This window comes from Myzus persicae, unplaced genomic scaffold (genome assembly GCF_001856785.1).
Source record: "Myzus persicae strain clone G006 unplaced genomic scaffold, MPER_G0061.0, whole genome shotgun sequence".
NCBI lineage: Eukaryota > Metazoa > Arthropoda > Insecta > Hemiptera > Aphididae > Myzus > Myzus persicae.
This window is the reverse complement of record NW_019102984.1, coordinates 174271-196893: the sequence shown is the minus strand read 5'-3', so window position 1 is coordinate 196893 and position 22623 is coordinate 174271. Positions and strand designations below refer to the sequence as shown.

The 22623-nt window shown below is 27.6% G+C and overlaps 3 protein-coding genes and 1 long non-coding RNA gene across 4 annotated transcripts; 2 read left to right on the top strand and 2 right to left on the bottom strand.

Moving 5' to 3' along the window:
• Window positions 1–642: 642 nt before the first annotated feature.
• LOC111033521 (zinc finger MYM-type protein 1-like) lies at window positions 643–1929 on the bottom strand. The gene has a single exon (XM_022314298.1). The coding sequence runs from the start codon at window positions 1927–1929 to the stop codon at window positions 643–645; it is 1287 nt and encodes a 428-aa protein (XP_022169990.1).
• A 244-nt stretch (window positions 1930–2173) lies between these two features.
• Window positions 2174–4302, bottom strand: LOC111033520 (zinc finger MYM-type protein 5-like). The gene is made up of 4 exons (XM_022314296.1): window positions 3868–4302; window positions 3465–3530; window positions 2864–3010; window positions 2174–2640 (listed from the first exon to the last, which is right to left on the bottom strand). The coding sequence occupies exons 1-4, from the start codon at window positions 4043–4045 to the stop codon at window positions 2174–2176; spliced, it is 858 nt and encodes a 285-aa protein (XP_022169988.1). The 5' UTR covers window positions 4046–4302.
• Window positions 4303–7040: 2738 nt separating this feature from the next.
• Window positions 7041–15098, top strand: LOC111033527 (inhibitor of growth protein 3-like). Its single transcript, XM_022314305.1, has 9 exons — window positions 7041–7229; window positions 7302–7373; window positions 9608–9736; window positions 9863–9997; window positions 11223–11440; window positions 12379–12542; window positions 12609–12756; window positions 12840–12979; window positions 14601–15098. Exons 1-8 carry the CDS (start codon window positions 7202–7204, stop codon window positions 12945–12947), a joined length of 1002 nt encoding a protein of 333 aa, XP_022169997.1. The 5' UTR covers window positions 7041–7201; the 3' UTR covers window positions 12948–12979; window positions 14601–15098.
• Window positions 15099–16389: 1291 nt separating this feature from the next.
• LOC111033533 lies at window positions 16390–21978 on the top strand. The gene is made up of 5 exons (XR_002604427.1): window positions 16390–16843; window positions 18912–19206; window positions 19271–19675; window positions 21444–21678; window positions 21763–21978. It is a non-coding gene; the product is annotated as an uncharacterized LOC111033533 (long non-coding RNA).
• The last annotated feature ends 645 nt before the right edge of the window (window positions 21979–22623 follow it).

Here is a 22623-nt window from a genome sequence, read left to right as displayed (position 1 = left end):
CAACATGAATAATAAAAACAAATTGTATTTATCGTAAGTTACATTTAAAAATGTATGTTTAATGTAAAGCAATTTTATACCAGGGGTGGCCAAACTTTTTATTATCGAATAATAATTATTAAGAAACATACTTAATGTCAGGCAGGTGGAGTTGGTGGGTCAGGGTATATCGTTAATGCATTCAAATAGGTGTGTCAAAACTTAAACATTAACATTTAAATACGAATGTGGGTGTTCCTGCAATGTGCAAGTGTAAGTAATCCCCTAAAAAATGTTCATCATATGTGTTCGTATACTCGGATTTTATAGACAAAGATAATCTGTACAAAATATGTCCAACGTTTATAATCATGTTGATGATTAACTTGAGTTTTACGAGCCACAGGGATAAATGCATTGAGAAATAATTGTGCTAGGTAGGTATATAATTATTATACGTCCACCCACTTAAAATGGAAATTAAATAATTTATATGTATTATCTACAAATTATCGCTTCGTTAAATTTGTTGAAATATTATAACGATAATATAGGGCTAAACCCACCAACTGACTAGTTAGACAATACTAATAATACTAGCCTACTGAATTCATGAGATGTGAAAATATTGAATAATGTATACTACTATACTTACTACAAAATCTATTTAAACACATATTTATCTGGATAAAGTCCTTGTCCTTCCAACAGTTCAGATAAATTATTACTGAATGTGATATATTTTACTTTTAATAGTGATAAATCAATACTAGGGATCCATTGAGAAATATTCTGAAAAGCATCAATTGGCAAGGTTTTATTATTGTTAGTAAATTCTATCATACGCTGAGGTGATAAAAAACATAAATCTTTTAAAATTTCACGAGATCCCTTAAATCGCATTTCAATTGAGTTAATAATTGTTTCCAAAACTACATAGTAAACTTCTATTCGAAATTTTTCAGATGGTAACGATGAAGTCTCGTGTGCTGCTTTTTCTCCAGGCATAATTTTTATAGTTCTTTTTCTTGTAACTTTAAAACTATTTTGCTCAAGTCCATTATCATTGGCAAATTTTTTTGCATCATTTATTACATTTATACAACCTACTTCTGATCTCATAACTCGAAGACGGTGTTTTGCTACATCAACTAGTTTTATTGCAGCAATATAATCAATTGATATAGATTGTAAATATTTAGATTCTTCTGTAGTAATAGCAAAAATATTTCTCATAAATATTAATATCAAGACAAACTTAAATGAAGTTATAATATTTTTTAAGCTTTTAGCATATGACATTGAATCTCTATCAAAATCTTTCCCAGTAGAAATTTCATCTAGTGAAGCAACCAATGCATTAAATTTTTTATAGATTACTAATAAAACTCTATCATGAGAAGTCCATCTAGTGTTTGAAAATCTTTTAAGACGACGTTTTCGTTGTTTAGGATATTTAATTTCTTGATATTTTAAAAAAACTGCATTGCGCTTTCTTGCACGTAAAAATTCTACTATACTCGCTATTTCACCAAAAAATGACTTAGTATCAGTACAACAGTCACAAGTGTCTACAACCACCAAATTTAATAAATGAGCTGAACACCAAATGTAAACGGCACGGGGTTTTTCTTTTTGAATTCTTGTTCTTAATCCTGAATACTGACCTTGCATGGAGTTGGCTCCATTATACGCCTGACCTATAAGCTCTTCTTTCCAGTTTATTTGGTATTTTTCTGTAATATCGCAAAATACATTGAACATTCCTAACCCAGTTGCATCAGGTGCAGCAGCTAAAGCTACAAGTCTTTCTTGCACTTTACCTTCTTCGCTAACAAATCGAATAATAAATGTATACTGTTCTACATTTGCTATATTAGTTGTAGTGTCATTTATAACAGAAAATAGTCCTGATCTTTTTACATCTTGTAATATCTTTGAACTAACCATATTAGACATTATATTTAATAATACATTTTGAGAGACATTAGATAAAAAAGTTACACGGTTATGAGTACCTTGTGAATTAATCTTATCTAAATGTGATCTAAGAGGTGCATGGTAGTTTGACAATAATTTGATTAACTCTAAAAAATTACCTCTATTAGCTGAATCAATTTTTTCGTTATGGCCTCTAAGAGCAATTTTCTGTCTTGCAGTAAAAAGCAGAGCTTCTATTACACATTTTAAAATTTCACGGTTTTTCAGCAACTTGTCGATTTTTGGATTCCAAGAGGTTTATATCAATGCGCTTATGGTTCATATATAATCCACGGGCAATTTCACTCTGTATGTGTTCTGGTGATACTTCGTGTTGTGTTATATTTCTACTAATATTTTTATAGTCATTTGATCCATGTATTGCTAAATAATTTTGTTTTGCTCTAGGTAAACCAAAAAGTTTACAAGTATAGCAATAATATCTATTTAGAGATATTGAGTATGATATCCAAGTACGGTTAGCAAATTTTCCATCTCCAAGTTTTTTGTAATAAGATTCATGAAATGATCTAACATGTCCTTTTGAATTAATAATAGTGTTTGGAAAAGTACAGTCTTTTAATTCGGATGGTAATGGTTGGCATGGGCCTTGTAATGAAAAATGATGAATAAGTTTAGATGATAAACTTTTGGGCCAAAGAGCTGGATCATTTTGAAGTACTACAAATAAATAATATAATAATTAATACTAATTAAAATGCCCTAAAAATAACCTATGCCTTATTACCTATTTTTATTTGGTAAAATCAAATTAATTATTAGACATATTAATTCGTTTTTTAATTTAGTATAATAATATGATTCTTATTAATGTAGACAATGTAGTACAATAATATGATTCTTATTTATTTATTATAAATATAAAATTATTTGATATAATTACCTGGGACTGGAAGGCAAGTAGCAGGGACAATCGGTTCTTCATATATCACCATGTTAGCATTTTCAACATCATCAGAGTATTTAGTTACCTGAGTATTTTTCACATTACATTCATTCACATAGTTTAGCTCATCGATTACATTTGTATCTAAAAAGCATAGCATAATTAATATTTGTATGACTATTAATTGGGTACAGGTCTAAAACTGGGTTTGTACATTACATATAAAACTATAAAATATTATTAAATATGTAATATTATTATAATTTATGATAATTATATTATTAGCTTGAGATTAATGGAGAAAAATAACAAACTATTGAATCAAATGCATCAAAATTATACTTAAAATAAGAAATATTAAAATTGATGTAATTTAAATTGAAAGTAAATAGTAATGATTGTTAAATTATAAATAATAATTATTTATAAATTGGATAGTATTTTTATTAATTTCAAATAAATATGTATTAGTAATATATTAGTTATAATTAATTAGTAAATTTAAATATAATATTTTACTTACTTAACTGAAATATGAAATACAATACAACAAAAGCATCATAAATCAGTTATCCTATTATGTACTTATTATACTTACCAGTATTAGATTTATCATCCGTTGTGCTCAGTGTGCTCACAATGTTTAAGTTTGGACCAATTTCTTCTGCAAACGTTACAGAATTTTCAGAAGTCATCGTAATTTTCATAATATTAACACTGCTCGTAAAAGCTACATTATTTTTAAAATTATTGTCTAGCTCAATAATTACATTTGTATGTAAAAAACATAAGTGAAATACTCACAATGTATTAAATTATTCAAACTTTAAATTAGAGATATCTTTTAAAACATAAAAATGTTTAAGAAGAATTTATATAATCTAAATATTTACCGATAATTAGAGCATTCACCATTTCTATTTTAAATATACTGAACATGGTTGGTAATAGGTATTTTTTTATATTTTTTTATGTTGATTAATATTATTAATATTATTTACCTTTACAAGTTTTTTTGGATAACTTGGTGAAAAATGTTGAGATATCACAGTTTTTATGACGTCGCTTTCTTACATCACAAGACTTTATGTGTCGAAGCCAATTAACATCATTTATGTTTGAACTTAATTTATCTTTGCCGCATAAACATTTAGTATCCTCATAGTCTATTGAAGACATTATAAAAACAAAATGGGAACAAGCAAAACTGATGCCAATATGCTGTCACTGTGTCAGCATGGACAAAAAATCACTTGCACAATTACCACCTTACACATTACACGTTTACACATACAATATAATACAAATATAATATAAACACCATCGTACATTTATGATAATAATATCTATAAATAATATCAATAAACAACCTTGTGGGTTTTCCACAAATACGATTCCCGACCACTTGCTGCTACCCCACCGATATCTTACTAGCGTTGCTCGCCGCCATTGACCTATTATAATAGGTCAATACTCGCCGCAGATTGTCAAGACCGATAACGGGCGTAATATACGTATTATATAACTACCTTTTGGCTATTATTGTTGATGCATCATGTATAATGTTTTGCGCCGAGGAGCAGCGTAGCGACGAGTGCTGAAATGCCCACAATCCCTGTTCATTTCAGAGATTTTGCCCTGTCCCTGTGACCTACTTGAGGTGGCGTTGCATAGCAAATCGAGGGATATTTTCGTTTTTAATTGTCCGAGCGAGCGTAGCGAGCGTGTGACCCCACCGGGTGACTTGGTGCAACAAAAAAGCAAGTGACCCCGCTCAGAAAATAGAAATCTCCAGAAAAATTTGAAAATTTTTCTTTTAAAAAAGTGGAAAAAATATGATTGGCCGTTTCAGTCTTGAACTCCGGACGGGCTGCATTTAAATAGGATTAGTATCCATTGCACCTCAATCCTTGATGTACATTGACTAAACTAGCTATTTAAGAGAATTGTGTAAAAGGGTTTAACTTCGCGGGCCTATAACTTGGAAACCAAGTCCGAGTGCCAAATTCTGATTTCACCATAATTTTTTTCGTCAAAAATATGACGAAGTCCCCCAGAAAAATTCGCAAAAAAAAGGGTGTCCGGTAAAGTAGAAAAGTTCCCTAAATTGGGCCTTGACTTTGACTCTCATTTAACTTTTCCAAAACTCTAGTTTGATGTCTTAACTTAAATATCATAAGATCAAAATTTGGATCAAGGCGTAGTGACCGTTTAATTACTAGTTTCTTACAACGAGTGGTATTCTTAATTCCCTGAACGAAAAGCAGTCACAATGCAGTCTGAACAGAATCTAAAAATAAAAATGTATTATTTTACTAATTTTTTTAATTTATAAAATATTATATGCTTTGTAATTACCTATTGAGACATTCTCTAGCAGTCATTATTTTTTCATAACATTCAAACATATTGGACACCCGACACATGAGTTTACTATGTAGACTTTGTGCCGATACTTCAGTTTCGGTGTCGTCTATTATAGCTACTCGGGGAAATCTATGCCATTCGTATAGTGAAGGTTCCCACATTTTGGTAAGATCGGTTGGATCTGCTGAAGCCATTAGAACAATTGTTTTTTTACAATCAGAACTCCGAATCAAAATATTAAATAATCTATGTTTAAGAATTATTGTATTACAACAAATCTATACTATACAGTACTCAAAAATGATAAAATTGTTTTAATTAATCCACCTATAAAACTATTAGAACTTGAAAATATTAAAATGACCAAAAAAAAAAAATTATGCTTATATTCTGCAGCATAGACAAGTGACAAATGACCATGTTATGTTAGTTGTAGATAGTGTTTATAATCCTATAGACTAAAATAAAATGGTAAAATGGACTTATTATATCAATGAGAACCAATATTTCCCAGGAAGGTACACTTCATTCAATCTATGAATAAATAACCATGATATTTCCATTAATTTTGAGTTTACAATTTACAACTAATTAATATGTTGGACTTTAATATAACCAAACTGTTAGCTGGTAGAACATATCCATGTAAATGGTAAAGTACCATATGAACTGCACAACATAATATTTTGTTCTGCTCTTTTGCGCATAATATTATGCATACCCATAAACCAGTCGACGTGATTATAGGGCGTAATGCGTATATACAATGGTTATTTTTAAACGGTATTTATCCTATTTATAATTATTATTATTATTATTATTATTAGGTATCAATTTAATATCTATTGAAATACGATTATACGAAAAAATGTTTTAAAATTGTAATAATTGTCAGTCATCTAAGGTTTTAATTTCTCTGTTCTCTTTATATGTATATTATAACAACAACAATGCCAAGGACATATTGTATTATTTGTAATAAATTGTACACAAATGGTTCAGATAAATCATTTAATGTATCTTTTAATGTAATTTATTACATCATATCATATTATGTTTATTGGTTGTTTTTGCAAGAAATAATGATACTTTTTATTTGAAACTACAAATAGTCTAATCTAATTTATAAAAATCTCGTATCACTGTGGATGTGGTCGTACTCCTCCGAAACGGATGGACCGACTTTATTCACATTTTTTTTTGTATATTTAATAGGGATGGGAATTGGTCGTCAAGTATTTTTCTCATTTATCACATTATCAGCTTAATATTTGATATGATAATAGGGTTCAGCTCAACAACCAGATAAATCACGTTTTACGAATTGGACAGGAGAAGCAAAACCAAATTCTTTGTCTGATTTATCACTTTTGGAGGGAAAAAATTTGTTTTCCGATCTCTTTGGAAATAAAAATGCCATCCTTTTAACCTAAATATTGATAAAAGTGGACTTATCTAGTTGTTGCACCGAATCCTTCAATTATTATATACGAGAGTCGAGAATACTCTATACTAAATAGTGGTGAACACATTGTTATTTCTGCTCTCCGAGATTGTATATATTTTGCTTTATTGTTCATGTTAATCTTAAGGTGTAAAATAGGCAACTTACTATTATAACAATCTTGGAGGCCTATCAATTGCAAAGGTATTTTGATAAGAATAGTTCTAAGTAAATCGCTAGTTTTTATGTCCAGTATTATCGTATACCTATATTATTTGTTAATACTTGCTAGAAAAGTTCATTAGTCAATCGTATTATCGTAGTGCATTGTCCGCGGTATAGCATTTACTGACCAGTCTTACCTACTACCGAAAGCCTAGAAATACTTTATTTTTTCTGAATCGCTTTTTGATTAAGTCGATAATCATTAGTAGGTATCATACTATCATTACTCTGTGTGAACAGGTGTCTCTTCGAAGCGGAAGTCTTAACTGTTGTTTGTACTCTGAATATAAATTATCATAATGCTGTACTTGGATGATTTTCTTGAAAGTAAGTTCTTAAGTTTAAATAATTTTAATCTTCAAAGCAACTGGTTTATTTTAAAATGTTGTGATGTTTAAGAACTTGAACTCTTGCCGCAAGAGATAATAAATCAAACTTCTGAAATTAGACAACTGGATCAACAAGTAAAAGGTATTTCATTTATTATCATTTTATCACTATTAATTTAAAAAAAATCTTATTTGAATTCAATTGTAGTAATGTGGTGTTGATAATTCTAGCTTTAATTGGCTGATAATTTTTACTTTTTATTTTTTTTTGTAATAATATAATAGGTTCATACTATAATGTGCATTTTAATTCAAGGATGAATAACATTATTTTTTAATCATTGTGTAGGTATATAATAAATTTTTTTACTGTAATTCATTAAGTGCTTTTCTCAAATATTGTCGTTATTGTGTTATTATCTATAATAGTTTATAGAGGTAGGCCGAGGATTAAAATTTAAGACAAGTCCAGTTATAAGTAGGACTTATAAACAAATTAACTTTTTAATACAGTTTTTCAATTTATTTTTCAATCATGTAGTTAGGTACTTATTATAATCACAATCTACAGTTAATTAATATGCAACAATTCTTTTATAACATTCCTCACTTTATTATATGAGTATTCATATTCAATCCAGCAATACAATATGTTTTACCTATATCATGGATTTTGTAAATAATGTTGTTTACCATAAATATAAGAATGTTTAAAATTAAAAATCTGTTGAACTTGTATATCATAATTTAAACTAATATAAAATACTTTTAAACCAGAAGGAGAAAATGGGGGCTGATCAGCATTCTTTTTTAATTTAATAGGCGTACGTTAACTGTCATTTAAGTGTATACTAGTATTATCAATAATTTATTGATTCTGGTTAGTGTTAACATTTATTTGTTTACATTAATTAAAATTTTTTCTATTTTTGCGAAACCAGATTTTTGTCAGGTGACAAAATAAATGTTTTAAACTCTTTTTATATATAACAAACAAATACCATATGTCAAATTGTATTGATGTAGGACATTATATTTTATAATAATCTATTTATTGTTGGAATTGACTGTATTCCTTCAGTTTTTACTTAAAAAAACACTTCATATTTATTAGGTAATTATTTGTGCAAAATATTTTGTGTGGGTCAACGCAATAATTCCAATTATGAAATAATATTTTTAGAATAAAAAAAAAAAAAGTAAAATTACTGTAATAAATTGATAATCTAGCACAACATAAAAAAATTAGTTTTTTATACAAAAGAAAAAATTAGGTTTATTTAATTTTAATATAGATTAAGTTGAATACATTTGCATGTAAGGACTATCTTTTTATCTTTTATCTTATTTATAAAACATCAGATATAAAATCTGTATCTTGGATGTCTTATATCTAGTCGACATCGTGCAGAAAGTGGGGAAGTGAATTTTTTTATAATTTTATTTTAAAATTTTAGAATTGTATAATATCGGTTAAGTTTCTATGCTGCAGTCTTGTGAAAAATACTTTTTAAAAGTATTCAAGTACAGATCTTTGTATAGTTTAAAATGCATATTTGAATTTTCAGTAAAAAGAATTTATCAGAAAACAAATTCAAATACTAACAAAATGTTTTAATCTTATAAATTAACTGAACCAATTTTTATGTTCAGGTTAATTTTATAGAGTATTTTACACTGTACCATTTGGTTAAATTTTAAAATACTTATCTGCTTTCCTTATCAAACTATTTGAATTAGTTGTTTACTATACTATAATATTATGCATAAACTTAGTTTTTATTTTTATTTTACACTATCAAAATTAAAGTAGAAAATATATAAACTAAAAAAATCAAGTATTTAAAATACTTATTTGAGATACACATTTAAGTTTAACCGTATTATAAATACTACTTCTTCTTTTATTCCTTATTGGTGCAGTAAAATAAACAAAAACAAACATTTTCATAATATTTAAATATTTAACATTTTTATTCATAATTTGATATCCAGAAAATAATTTTAAAAATTAAAAATTTAGTTGTCATAAACGAAGTGAAGATTTTGCATAGAAATTATAACATTTCATGAAAAAATTTACATACATTAACCTAAAATTAATAAATTATACAGGTAAATTAAACATTTTTGTTTCAAAATTGATTGAAAATGCTTGTCATGTGCTAAAAAAAAATACATTTTGTACTGCACACGTGTGACGCCCTAAGTGTTAAAAATTAAAAAATTTCACAAAATATTATGTATTTCAGTATCTCCTAGGTTTCCCCAACATTAATTTCAATACTAGTTCATCCGTGTGAAATACTTAGTGTTACCTTTAATTTTGATCACACTGTATATATTATATATTGTATACATTATGCCTAATTTCAGACTCTATGGATTGTGTAAAAAGGAATGTAGATAATTTATTTTCAAACGCTAATACTATGCATCCAGATGATTTGTATGCTGATTTCAACACAGTTATGAAAGTTGGTGACAAAGCTCTTAAGCAATCTGGTGAATATGATAATTTGTTATAATGTATTATATTTGATTTAATAATTATAAACTGATTCTCTTAACTTTGAACCTTACTTGTTTATTATAATTTTTTTTAGTTTATATTTTGACCTTTAATTTTAGATGACAAAATTCAAATAGCCAATAACATGCAAAAATTAGTGGGCAGATACATTAACCATATTGATATTGAGTTACAAAAATTTAAAAGAGATTTGGATGTTGTGAAAAGTGGTACCACTGAACTGATTGAAAAAAGTAATTTTATTTTGAAATATGTTGTATTATTTTCCTTTGATAGCTTTAATAGCTGCCTATTGGCCAGTAGTCATATTTTTACTGTTTGAATACATGTGGTAGAATCTTAGGAATATGATTGGCATGTTTGAAATAGTAGTCAAGTTTAATAATTATTATTATTCCACATAATTATGGAACAGATTTTAGTATAAAAACATTTTTTTACCTAGTTGTGTTATTTGATATCTGGTAAGAATATAAATATGTTTTGTGCACTTCTAAGTAAATTTATACTAATATATTTTGAAATGTTATTACATATTTGGATACAAATTCATATTTTTACAAAATTAGTAAATATATACATACTTGTATTTAGTAAAAATTTGAGGATTTTTGTTTTATTTTTTCAATATGTTGGTAAATGTGGTTTATTTAGTTTTCTTTTTTTCACTATTACTCATTCTTTTTTCTTTTTATATCAAACTTTTGTTTTTGTTGAATAAGTGTCATTATTTTTTAAAAACTTGTTAGGATCCCCCAGTTTAAAAAAAAAAGTAATAAGAATGCTGAATACTATAAATATTGCTTCCAGTCGCAAACACTAAACAGCTTATCCTTTTTCATACTACTTCACACTACTAATTATTTCCTCAATGTTTAAAATAATGTTTATTGTACTATTGTTAAGAAATATTTGTCATTTTCGGTCTATAAATATTACGTAAACAATGGCTAGAGTTAATATATATATATTTTGTTCTGTACTTTGGGCCACTACTCGTTTTGTTATAAAATAAATAAATAATTATTATTTATTATACACTCTTATTATTTATATATTATAGTTGATAATATTTATTTTATTTTTAATTTCGTTCACCATAAAAATTGCTTGAAATTGTTGTATATTAATCTTGGTGTAAAATAGTACCTAATACTTTTATGTAAATAATCTTTTAAATAAACTTAAAAAATATTTATTTGCAGATAATTTTCTGTACAAAGTCTATGTTACAGTTAATGTAATTAATAAGTGAATTTAATAATTATCATTTATGTTAGTAAAACATTATCTTATATTATATTTACTGAACATAGTGGTACATAATGTGTGAATCTAAGAAAAATTAAATTTAATCTTATGATGCTTGTTATACTGTTGTCTGTTTTATTTAAAAGAGAACCATATTAAATACAATTTTATGTTTTGATGAAAATAATATTTATTTCTATATTGCAGAGATCGAAAAAGTATTTAACAATGGTATCAGTTTCGAGGAACAATTGACTGCTGATTCACATTTATCTGGTACAGGTGGCTTAGAATTACAAATTGATGCAGTTCCTACTAACTCTCAAATGGATCTATATCCATTATCATACGCTTCAGAACATATTGGGGCTACTAGCTCTGATATTTCAGCAGCTGCATCCAAAACTAAAGTTAACACTAAAAAGGTATTATTAAAAATAAATTTGGAGAAATTTATACTCCCTTTGCTTAGTGAGATTATTGTAATATTATTTATTATACAGTGTTAGTAAAAATACCCTAAGGTATTTTAGCAGGTGCATCCAATGCTAATGTCAATACTTAAAAGGTATTATTAAAAATAGATTTAGAGAAATTTATATTTTCTTAGCATTGTAAAATTATTATTCACTATACAGGTGATAACAGAAAGACCTGAAAAACTAAAAATCAGAAGTTGACACAAGTGAAATATATGTTGGTATATGTATTTTTTTTTTTTAATATTGATTAGGAAAATAGTTTCGTTTTATTTTTGATGTTTTTCTGTTATACCTTGTATATTGAATGACTTGTTAACTGTTTTATTATTAATTTAATATTAATAACTCAAGTCACATTTTTAAAGGAAATTATCATTTAATTAATTCTTATTAAAAGTTATTATTTTTACAACATGTAAAACTAATTTCTTTTTAACAGATTTTTACCCTATAAACTTTTATAATAAATTATAGTACTTTTGAAATTTGAATACAACAATTATTGTAGACATATAACATATAAATATAGAAAATTCTAATGCTATTCTCCTCTGTGTTTTATTAACTGTTGTAAATTGAGTATTTAAAAATGTTTTAGTTATAAATTATATAAGATATTAAATCTTAATATTGTAATGAAATAAGTTTCATGTCATTATATTTATTTAAATGTCTCAATATCAACTTCAAATTCTTCTATCTTTAATTTTATTGTTGATGAACAAACAATTATTTTTTATATTTGATTTATCATTAATTTTTTAGTACCAACGAAAATAACACTATATTTGTTATTTTAAACGGAAATTGCCATAATAGATCAAATTAATAGAATCAGTTAATATTCTAATTAGTATTAATATTTTATTTTATTTGTTCAGAAGATTAAAGGTTGTAAGAGAGCCAATTTAAAAGTATCTACTGTAAGAATCAAATGTAATAAAACAAGTTCTGTGTCGGTTGCATTATTGCCAGAACAGCCTATCGATAGACAATTATCGCAATCGGGTGGTTCAAATAAAAATCAAACTAAAAAACGCACAAAGTAAGTATTAATTATAAGTAACTAATTTAACTCATTTTTTTAAACATTATAATAATTTTTTTTCAGAAATGTTGAACCAGAAGAAACGAAGAGAAACGATTTTATTGATATTATGACAACTGATGATGATAAAATTGATGAATACCATAATCTTCGTTATTGTATATGCAATGAAGTTGCATATGGTGAAATGATTGCTTGTGATAATAGAAAGGTAGGGGTGATTAGAAAAATAAAAATATAGTTATAATGGTCTGTAAAAATGTGTGTTTATACAATTCATATTTTCGGTTTTAGTGTCCTCGTGAATGGTTTCATTATAGTTGTGTTGGTATTCAATCTGCACCTACTGGAAAATGGTATTGTTTAGACTGTGCTTCCAAAATGAAGAAAAGAAGACGATGAAGATGTTGTATAACTACATCAATTGCCTTATTGTACTTATAATTTTGAAAATGTACTTACCTAAAGTTTGTCTCATGAAAGAAAGGTTGTGTAAAATCAAAATCTGTGTCATTCTTGCCTATCTCCCAGACCTCACATGACTTTGTTCTCACTACCATAGATAATATTTACATAGATAGGACACCCCCATACATAATGTACCCAATATTGTGACCGAAGAGTCTGCTGGTTACCTTATTGGTTATTTGGGGTACTAGATACTGGTTATATTTGATTATATTTGATGATTATACGCACCGAAGAGCATTTAGTTGGCAAAAATATAGTAAAATAAGTTAATACAGTTATATATATAGATAACAGGTAAAATTAAAGTGGCAGGACTAAGGTTGGTTTAATAGGTGCAACATTCTGTGGAGAGGCTGGTTGTGACCATACGAGGTGAGATGGGTAGGGTTAGAGAAAAGAGAATGGTGTCTAGTAGAGTAGGAGGGAACGCGAAATGAAACAGTGGCTAGTAAGTCGGGGGAGTCGATGGTACCATTGAGTAGAGATGTGATGAACATGAGATCTGCGTGTTTACGGTGAGATGCAAGAGTTGGGATATTGAGAGTGGAGCGGATAACGTCATAATCATTAGGTGTGTGTTCAATGTTTAATAAATAGGCAATAAAAGATAGGAAACGATTTTGTACTCGTTCAAGTCGCAATTGATCACAGGCCAGATATGGAAACCAAACGACCGATCCATATTCAAGGATGGAACGGACAAGGCTGAAGTAGAGGGTACGGAGACAGATGGTGGAGGTAAAGAGGGTTGTGTTTCGTTTGATGAATCCGAGGATCTTCAGACTTTTCCCAACAGTGACATTTAAGTGGTGTTTGAAGGAGAGGGTGGGTGATAGATAGAAGCCTAAATCGTTGATAAGATGGACGCGAAAGAGGGGGGAGCTGCCAAGGTGGTTAGAGTGTACTATGGGGCTACGTTTCCTACAGAAAGTCATAGTGTGACATTTGTCCAAGTTGAGGGGCAGGTTAAGGAGACGCGTTCAATCGAAGAAATGGTTATACGATAAAGACAATTTTCATCATTCTAATATTAGCCAATTTTTTTAATTAAATAATTACCTATATTTAGCCTGGTGTTTTTTTACTATTATTATTGACTATTGGAATTACCTACTATCTTATCAGTGTTCTTAAGTTATTATAAAAAAGTACAAAATAAAATAGTAGGTATATAAACGTTTGTGTTATGGTTTCGTACCACAGTTTGTTAGGATACCGTACCTTAATTACATGTAACCACTTTCGTAACTAGTATGCTCTGTGATCCTACTTGAATACGCAGTATGTCCCATCCATGTATATATTATCTATGCTCACCACTACCCAGTACACTTGAGTTAGCCTCTAGTTCTGTGCGACAGCGGATAGTGAGTAAACACATGCTTGTTTATATACAGAGATTGCTCGTAGAAGGGATTCGATGGTTCGGCAGCAGTGTGGAGCTCAGTCTGCATGCGCGAAACGGTATCTTTCTCTCATGAGACAGACTATATAGTATATACTATTGAATAAATAGTAAAATAGCATTTATATTAATTTTTTTTATTAATTTTTTATTTTTAATCTGCCTTTATTATTTTTTAGGTTTTTTATGAAAAAAGAATATTGCGATAATACAAGACTTTACCTGTGAACTCATAGCATAGTAGTTCATGAGCTGAAAAATTATAACTATTCATTTTTCTTCGGATATTGAAAAAAAAACAATTTCAGAATTTATCATAGAAATACTAGACATAAGAAAATATTATTGATCATCACTAATACTTAAAGAGGATTTAAGCAAATATTTGTTTACTCTCTCAGACCAATACGCAATATACATAAAATCGGTTTATCATTTTTAAGTAATCTTAGGGTAAAATTACCTATTACAAGAATTGAGACTTTGACTTGAAAAAGATACTAAGTCGTAAAAACCAAATATTACAAGAGAAGAAAAAACTTTTGTAGCATAAGTAAACTAACAGTAGTGCTGTCTTGTGTTCAAAGTTTTACCTGGTTATTGTCATATTTAAATTTTTTTTACTTATTACCTTTTCCATGTTTACGCCTAAATTATAGAGGATTTTTTTTCAAGAATTCGACATATTTTTTTCATATATTTTTATTATATGGCTTTTTATTTGACTTAAAAATTAAGATAAAAAATGTATAAATTTAAATGGATATTTTTTGTATTGCGATAATAAGACAAATCAATAGCCTACCCTCAACAATATTATCCTCTATAATTTTTGTAATATATAATTTTACCCTTAAATTACTCAAAAACAAAAAAAAAAAATTGTGTGAATATGTTTTGTCTATGTTGCATTTGGGTCAAAAAGAAAACAGTTTGCTGACATCCTGCGCTTATTGAATAAATTAATAATACTTATCTTCATTTTTTTATTTTGTTATCCTATTATCCCAGATATATTAAGACTACATTCAATATAAAATTAATAATTTCTAACTGTAAATTTAGTACCTAGAAATTATTCTAAATTCCAATGTGTAGTGAACTAAATATTAATAGGTAAGTACTTATACTTAAAGGCTAATCATTAAATGTACATTTTTTTTTTTCAAATTAATTTTTATGTGTAATGTACTAGCATACTAGAATATTATTGTTTTAAATAAATATTCTGAAAATGGTGTTTTTCTCTGTAAGAATAAATAAAAATATTCATATTATATGGTATCATTATTAATTCATATAGTATTTAAATTATTTATTTATATTAGGTAGACATGTATACAACAATGTTTTAGGCAAATAATTAGTATGTTTTTTAATTTATTATAAAAATTAATAATTTCACTATGAAAGGTAGATCTTAGGTACACACAAAATGTAGAGAAGTGTATAAGATATATAAGATACATACATACAAATACAATTTATGAATTTATGAGTGGAGTACCTATTATAAAAACTTTATAACTTTCACTTTTATTTTGTAATGTACCTAACATTTTCCACAACACATTCTTTATAGATGTAGCGAGCTGTGACTATTTTTAAATATTATAAATAATCATTCCAGTAAATCACTCCAGTAGTTTATAAATACACAGAAGAAACACGATATGTTGAAGGAGGCCTACGAAGCGTTTATTGCGCGTGACCTCGAAACGTATATGTTAATAGATATATCACTACTTATATGAATATTATTAAAATAGTTCACATTAACAGCATTGTGTTGCCTCAATAGAGATGACAACGACCAGATAAGCAAGGGATATCCGGCGTGTGCAGCGCGTGGCCGCCCACGGTATGACCTTATATGGTAAAGTAGTAGGATAATAAGGAGGGATACGATCCAAGGATCACCATTATAAAATACGTCGCTCGAATAGGCTTCGGCAGACGGACCAACACCAACAACAAGCTAGGAGCTAGGATATGACAGTCACATCTCGCTAGTCTTCATTATTTAATATAGTCATTTTGGACTTAGTAAATTTATTGTTTTTGTATTAATCAAAATAAAAGTATTCAATTTATAAAGAAAAAACAAACTCTTTTTCATTTATTCTCAACACCATCAAACGAACGTAGTCGGTTTGTTACAATTGGCATTTGGCGCTGTGGACAGGGTTTGCAAAATGATAAAAATTTTGGAAACGAATATTTTTGAATTATTTCAAAATATTCCAACCAAATTAATTCAAGGAGGCAATTCAATCTAATTGAATCATCGTTGGAAGTCGGTGAAGATCAACTCTCAACAACTCCGCAAAAGATCCTGTCAGCAACATCGATTACGTTCCAAGTCAAATTACATGGAGGTACCAACTACACATACCATGAATCAAGTATCAGCTGCATTGGTGTAAGTAGTAATTATAATGTCGAATTTAAGAATAATTTTGTTGTCCGTCTCCTATGGTATATTTTATGACCATAGTATATTTTAATAGCACGCAATAAAAAGTGGTAAAATTATAACATTTGAATATACATATTAAGTATTTATTATTTTATTTAGTTGGAATTGTTTATCGATCACAAAAATAGACAATAATCAGAACATTCTATATTTTTCTTAAATATTTTAAAATTTTAGTAACACAAATAATTAAATTAAATTAAATAAAAAAAAATAATAAATTAAATAAAAAAAATATATATATTTAAAATATAACAAATATTAGAGATATTAGAGATATTAAATTGAGAATTGTTTAAAAAAAAATTAGTGAATATATTTGAGAGTTAAAAAGAATTCTTATTGTGAATTATTGAGAAGTAATTGAGTATTTTATTTAAAGGCCGTGTAGTAAGTCCTTCTGGTTAAAATTTTTATTGTGAATTATTTAGAATTAATTGAGTATTTTATTTAAATGCCGTGTGGTAAGTCCTTGTGTATTGAATTTATTAGACAAGTTGAAGTCTATTTTATTGGGGAATTTTAAAGGCCGTGTAGTAAGTCCTTCTGTTTTGAATTTTATTAGACAAGTTGAAGTCTATTTTATTGGTGAATTTTAAAGGCCGTGTAGTAAGTCCTTGTGTTTTGAATTTTATTAGACAAGTTGAGACATTGTTTGACATTGTTGAGAATATTGAATTTATTGTTGTTTATTGTGATGAATTTAGGCAAGTATAAGTCCTACGAATTAATTAATTAAAGGCCGGAATAAGTCCTTTTGGTGAAAAATTATAAATAATTTTATTGAAGTTATTAAGGCCGGAATAAGTCCTTAGATATTATTGAGAGATATTTGAATAAATTAATTTGAGTTTATAAGGCCGTGATAAGTCCTTAAATATATGTTGAAATTATATTGAAGTTTTAATTGTGAATTAGAAAAAATTTTGTAACGCCGTAATAAGTCCTAATAAAAAAAAAAAAAAATAAAATAAAATATTTTAAGAATAAGTAATTAAAAGTAAATTAGATAATTGAATTAAATTAATTTTGTTGAGTGACAAGTTATTGAAATATAAGGAATAAAAATATAATAATTGTTGAATCAATTAAAATATTAGAAGTAAAGTTGTAATAAATATTTTAGTAGTACGTATTGAATAAATTTATGGGTTTATTGGCGAATAATAAAGAATTTATAGAATAATAATTTTACGTATTAAAATAATAATCGTGTAAAATATTACGATTTAAATTAAATTTAATGAATAAATTAATTTAATGAGTCAAGGAAATAAAAATAAGATAAGTGAAAATAAAAATTTGGTAACAGAAGTTAAAGAGGTTGATGAATCCAAAATTAAAGAAATAATTAACGAAGCAGTAATAAGCGATAATATTAGTGAAATAAAAACTATTATAATTATAATAATATCCAATGCTATCAGTTTGGAGGAAATCATTACGCACGCGACTGTAATACGAGTATACGACGAAATAATAATGCGCAACCGCCTAACAATAATTTTACGCGGCTCTTCTTCATTTATTCTCAACACCATCAAACGAACGTAGTCGGTTTGTTACATAGATATTAAACATCTCAATTAATAATTTAATATATAATGTATTAGTCATTCCTAAATGATTCTAAAAATTAGGGAAAAGCGGAAATCTTTAAGTAAAACCGGAGAGATTTCGAAAAAAAATACAATAAATATTAATAATTGACTTAAGGAAGGTGGCTTTTGTTGTGCTGTTTGGCGATATAATTCAACATAGACAATATATTACATATAATTACACGGGTAATATTATTACAATAGTAGCTTATATTCATTAAATGCCTAATATAAAACAGCCACGACTCCCTGATTTAAGAAGAAACTGGCTTGATGGGAATTATGAAAATATAAGTGGGTAGTATAAATGATGTATATTATTAGGTTCATATTTTAAAAGTTGATACATGGATGAGTGACTCTATTCATATTTTCAATAATATTAACTATCATTATGTAATATTATTCAGTACCTAGTGGTTTGTTCTATCCCCGGCCGATCGTGTGAAAACTTTATAGCTCCACCGCGACACTCAGGTTTGTTATCTTCGCCAACATTTAAATGCAATAGCTAATTGAACTGTTCTCGGAAAAAATTTACAATTATCTCACGAAATGACATGCCGGATCTGCTCATGTAGAAAGAGGACAAAAGAAGTCCGTTTACCGACGTAATATTGAGTATCGACTCAATGTCTTCAACGTCGACAGCCACCTCTAAAATCACGCGCCGCCAGAAAAGAATTTGATGCAGGAATTTTAAAAGTAAGCGGAAAATATTATCATCGAAAGGGAATTTAACTTGTTCTAAGTTGGCATCACCTGATAGGTTGTACACGTCTTTATCAAGTCGCTGTGTTGTCCATTCTCCGACGCCAGAAAACTGCGGCATCATTGTGTCCGCCCGCTCAGTTGTTTTATTAACGCGTCTCTTCGTTTTCTACCGCCTATAACATTTTCTCAGATTTTTCGTCATCTTTGAATTTGTCTGTTGTCTCCGAACGTCAAGTCCAGTTCGTATTTTCATAACGCGTTAAGATTTCGTTCGAGTAGTACGCGTTGCTTAAAATCCGTGTTTAGAGCGTCTGTATTGTGCGCGGGTGTTCTGAAATTTGGTCACCGACAGAAGCATTTTGTTACTATCGCCGACACATAGGCGTGCAAAGGACTATTAGATAGTTCACAAAGTGTGCAGAAATACTTCTCCTTGGGTTCCTTGACCTACGACAATTCGGTAAGATAATTAAATATTATTATCTCTATATTATTATAATGAACATTTGGTTTAAAACTATTTCAATTTTTTAGACACTATATGTAAATTGAGTGTTATTTAAAAAAATAAAAACAATTGTTAATGTACATGCACTTATTTTTACATTATGTACATTTAAAACTGTAATTTGCTCTGTATACCTATAGTGTCTTAAATTCATCAATTGAATATCTTTGTCTCATTGACCTTGCAATTTCTTGCTCAATAAATATTGTCAGTAAGGCATCTAATCTTACTTCGCCATTGTACTGTAAAACTATTATTTCGTTACTTTACCGAACTGTAATAAACTTCAAAAGAACCTAACCTAACAAGAAAATGAGATAGATGATTGCTTCTAGGAACGCCTGAAGTAGGTTATTAATTAGAATACTTTAATATACCTAATATCTATAATATAACCAAAATACAATTTTTTTATTTTAACATTGAACGTCCTCTCATTAGAGTAAATTTAATCAAAGATGTTGGCATGTATTTGGAAATTGGTCTTTCTTTTAAAACAAATCATGAGATGATAATTAATAAATTGCTTAAGATGTTAGGCTTTATTAATAGGAATATTAATGATTTTAGAAATCTGTTTTGTCTGTATGCATTATATACTTCTTTAGTTAGATCCAATCTTGGTTTTGGCTCCGAAATTTAGTCCTGCAAATGCTTGACATACTTAAACGATTTAGATTATGTTCAATATACATTTTCAAAAATTATTTTGTATATGTCTTATTATCCATTACATAGGGACCCTCTCCATCTAACTCAAGATTATATTGGCCTTGTTTCCCTTTCACTTCGGCTCAAATTAACTGATATAATGTTTGCTTTGATCTTATTAATTTTAATATTGTGTGTCTTGAGCTGTTATATGAAATTGGCTTTCAAATTCCATATCTAATTACACTCAATTCATATTTATTATTTGTTCCTCATCATATGACTAATAGTGGTACCAATTCTCTTTTGTCTCTATCGTTAATTTTAGCGAAGAACAAATGATATATTTTGCATACAATACATATTAATACTATTTATTAGTCTGAATTATTTATATACTAGGTACTAAAATTATTTTATTTTATTTAAATTTTTTTATAACTACACTTAATTAATTAATTTGTAGACTGAATATGTTTTGTTTGTATACTTTGTATACTCGTTAATACATATAATAAATAAATAATAATACTTAAATGATACCTTCATAATAAATCTCCACAAACTACCTTATTCTACATTTTAATTTCAATTTTCCAATATTTGTACAGCACGTCCCATAAGACCTAAACTTTGAACTAAAGTAATTTTTTGGGATTTTTTGTTGTTTCTAGATGTTATATTGTATCCTCCCAAAATTCAAAGTTATATTAGATATACAAATTAAATAATCTTTGATATTAAGTGAGTTTGGTTTTTTAATAGAAACTGCTGAAGTAAGATCAAATTTTGTGTTGACACTAGCTCTTTTATTTTTTGAATTTTTTCGCAATGGTATTTTACTTACAACTCGGCGAGGCTCTGGTAACTTTTGGTTTTGGAAAAAGACTAATATTTGATAAATACATTCATCCATGAGTTACTCGACACCTGCTGTTGAGCAGAGCAATTATCTTGTTAACAGCTATTTATAATGTTATATTTGTCCAATAATATTCCATAAAAATATTGATTTCATGATATTATTTTATTCTTAACACTTTAGTTAAGTTCTAACTTTTGTCAACAGAATTTATTCCTGTAAAAAAAAATGGGAAAAGATACAAAAAAAACAAAACTCTATTGTCCAATTACGATGGTGAGATACGATATTGCTGGGAACAGTACATACTGGACGTGTAGAATGTGCTTGAAATGTTTATTAAGTGAAGAAGCTGCACGTCGTCACGTTAAGATTTGTAATAGAAAAACTCCTCAGAGGCCCAAGTCACACCCATACCTACAATAAACTAACTTGCTATAAAGTAATTGTTCATCTAGTCTTGTTTTTTCTTTCAATTATTATCAAACCTAATGTTCTAAAGTTAATTAATTTTTATTTTGTTCAGTTTTGACAGTAACAGTTATGTTTGTGAATTTTGTAACATGGTATTTTCCCGACGAGTGATATTGAAGAAACATGTGGAAGGACATCAAAAGACAAACAATAGTGATGACAATGAAAATTATTCAGACCAAAACTTGAAATTTTGAATTTAATAATTTAGATTGTTTATCACTGATTAACTGTTATTTGACATTTTTAAATATACATAAAGACCATATTTTTAAGCTCTTAAGATTTTTTTGTACTATCTAAGGAGTTTCCTGTGGATATACAAATTCTGGTCTTGTAAATATTTCAGTTTCATGAAAATTAAGAATACAATTTTTATTTAACACTATAGTAGGAAATACAGTAAACACATCTACTTAGAAGCTATAAAATAGCTATAAATGCTGAAATTCATGAAAATACGCTTGCTGTATATAAATAATACGTACCAATCCGTATTAGATTCAGATTCAATACTATTCTTTAAAAATATATACCAAATTTTTATTCTTGAAAATCTTTAATCATACAACTAGTTACTGAATTTTATGTATTAAAAAATTAATGTATTTTTAAAGTTAAACACAATCCCTATCTACTGTTTGCCTATATACTGTATTTAAGCTTACTGTTCTAAATACAAGGTATTCATTAGGTATCTTCCGGGCTTTGTAAGCTATGTTTAAAACTTCACTAATCAATTTTACTCTTATCATATAAAAAAAATTTTCTTATCAAATATTACAAAATTCACATAATTGAATAATAAAATTATTGAAGTATTTGATTTTAGTTTTTTCAGTACTGTTTGTTGTAAAAAAAATATTATATAAATATGTAACAACATTATTTTAATATATTTATGTATATACTT

What these genes read in the sequence shown, in the direction of transcription:
- LOC111033521 (XM_022314298.1), bottom strand. Translation starts at nt 1,929, where the DNA reads ATGGTTAGTTCAAAGATATTACAAGATGTAAAAAGATCAGGACTATTT.
- LOC111033527 (XM_022314305.1), top strand. Translation starts at nt 7,202, where the DNA reads ATGCTGTACTTGGATGATTTTCTTGAAA. An exon ending in CACTGAACTGATTGAAAAAA is followed by an intron (nt 9,998 to 11,222) that starts GTAATTTTATTT and finishes TCTATATTGCAG; the next exon opens with AGATCGAAAAAGTATTTAAC. An exon ending in TTGCTTGTGATAATAGAAAG is followed by an intron (nt 12,757 to 12,839) that starts GTAGGGGTGATT and finishes TTTCGGTTTTAG; the next exon opens with TGTCCTCGTGAATGGTTTCA.
- LOC111033520 (XM_022314296.1), bottom strand. Translation starts at nt 4,045, where the DNA reads ATGTCTTCAATAGACTATGAGGATACTAAATGTTTATGCGGCAAAGAT. An exon ending in GGATGATAAATCTAATACTG is followed by an intron (nt 3,011 to 3,464) that starts GTAAGTATAATA and finishes TATGCTTTTTAG; the next exon opens with ATACAAATGTAATCGATGAG. An exon ending in TACTTGCCTTCCAGTCCCAG is followed by an intron (nt 2,641 to 2,863) that starts GTAATTATATCA and finishes ATTTATTTGTAG; the next exon opens with TACTTCAAAATGATCCAGCT.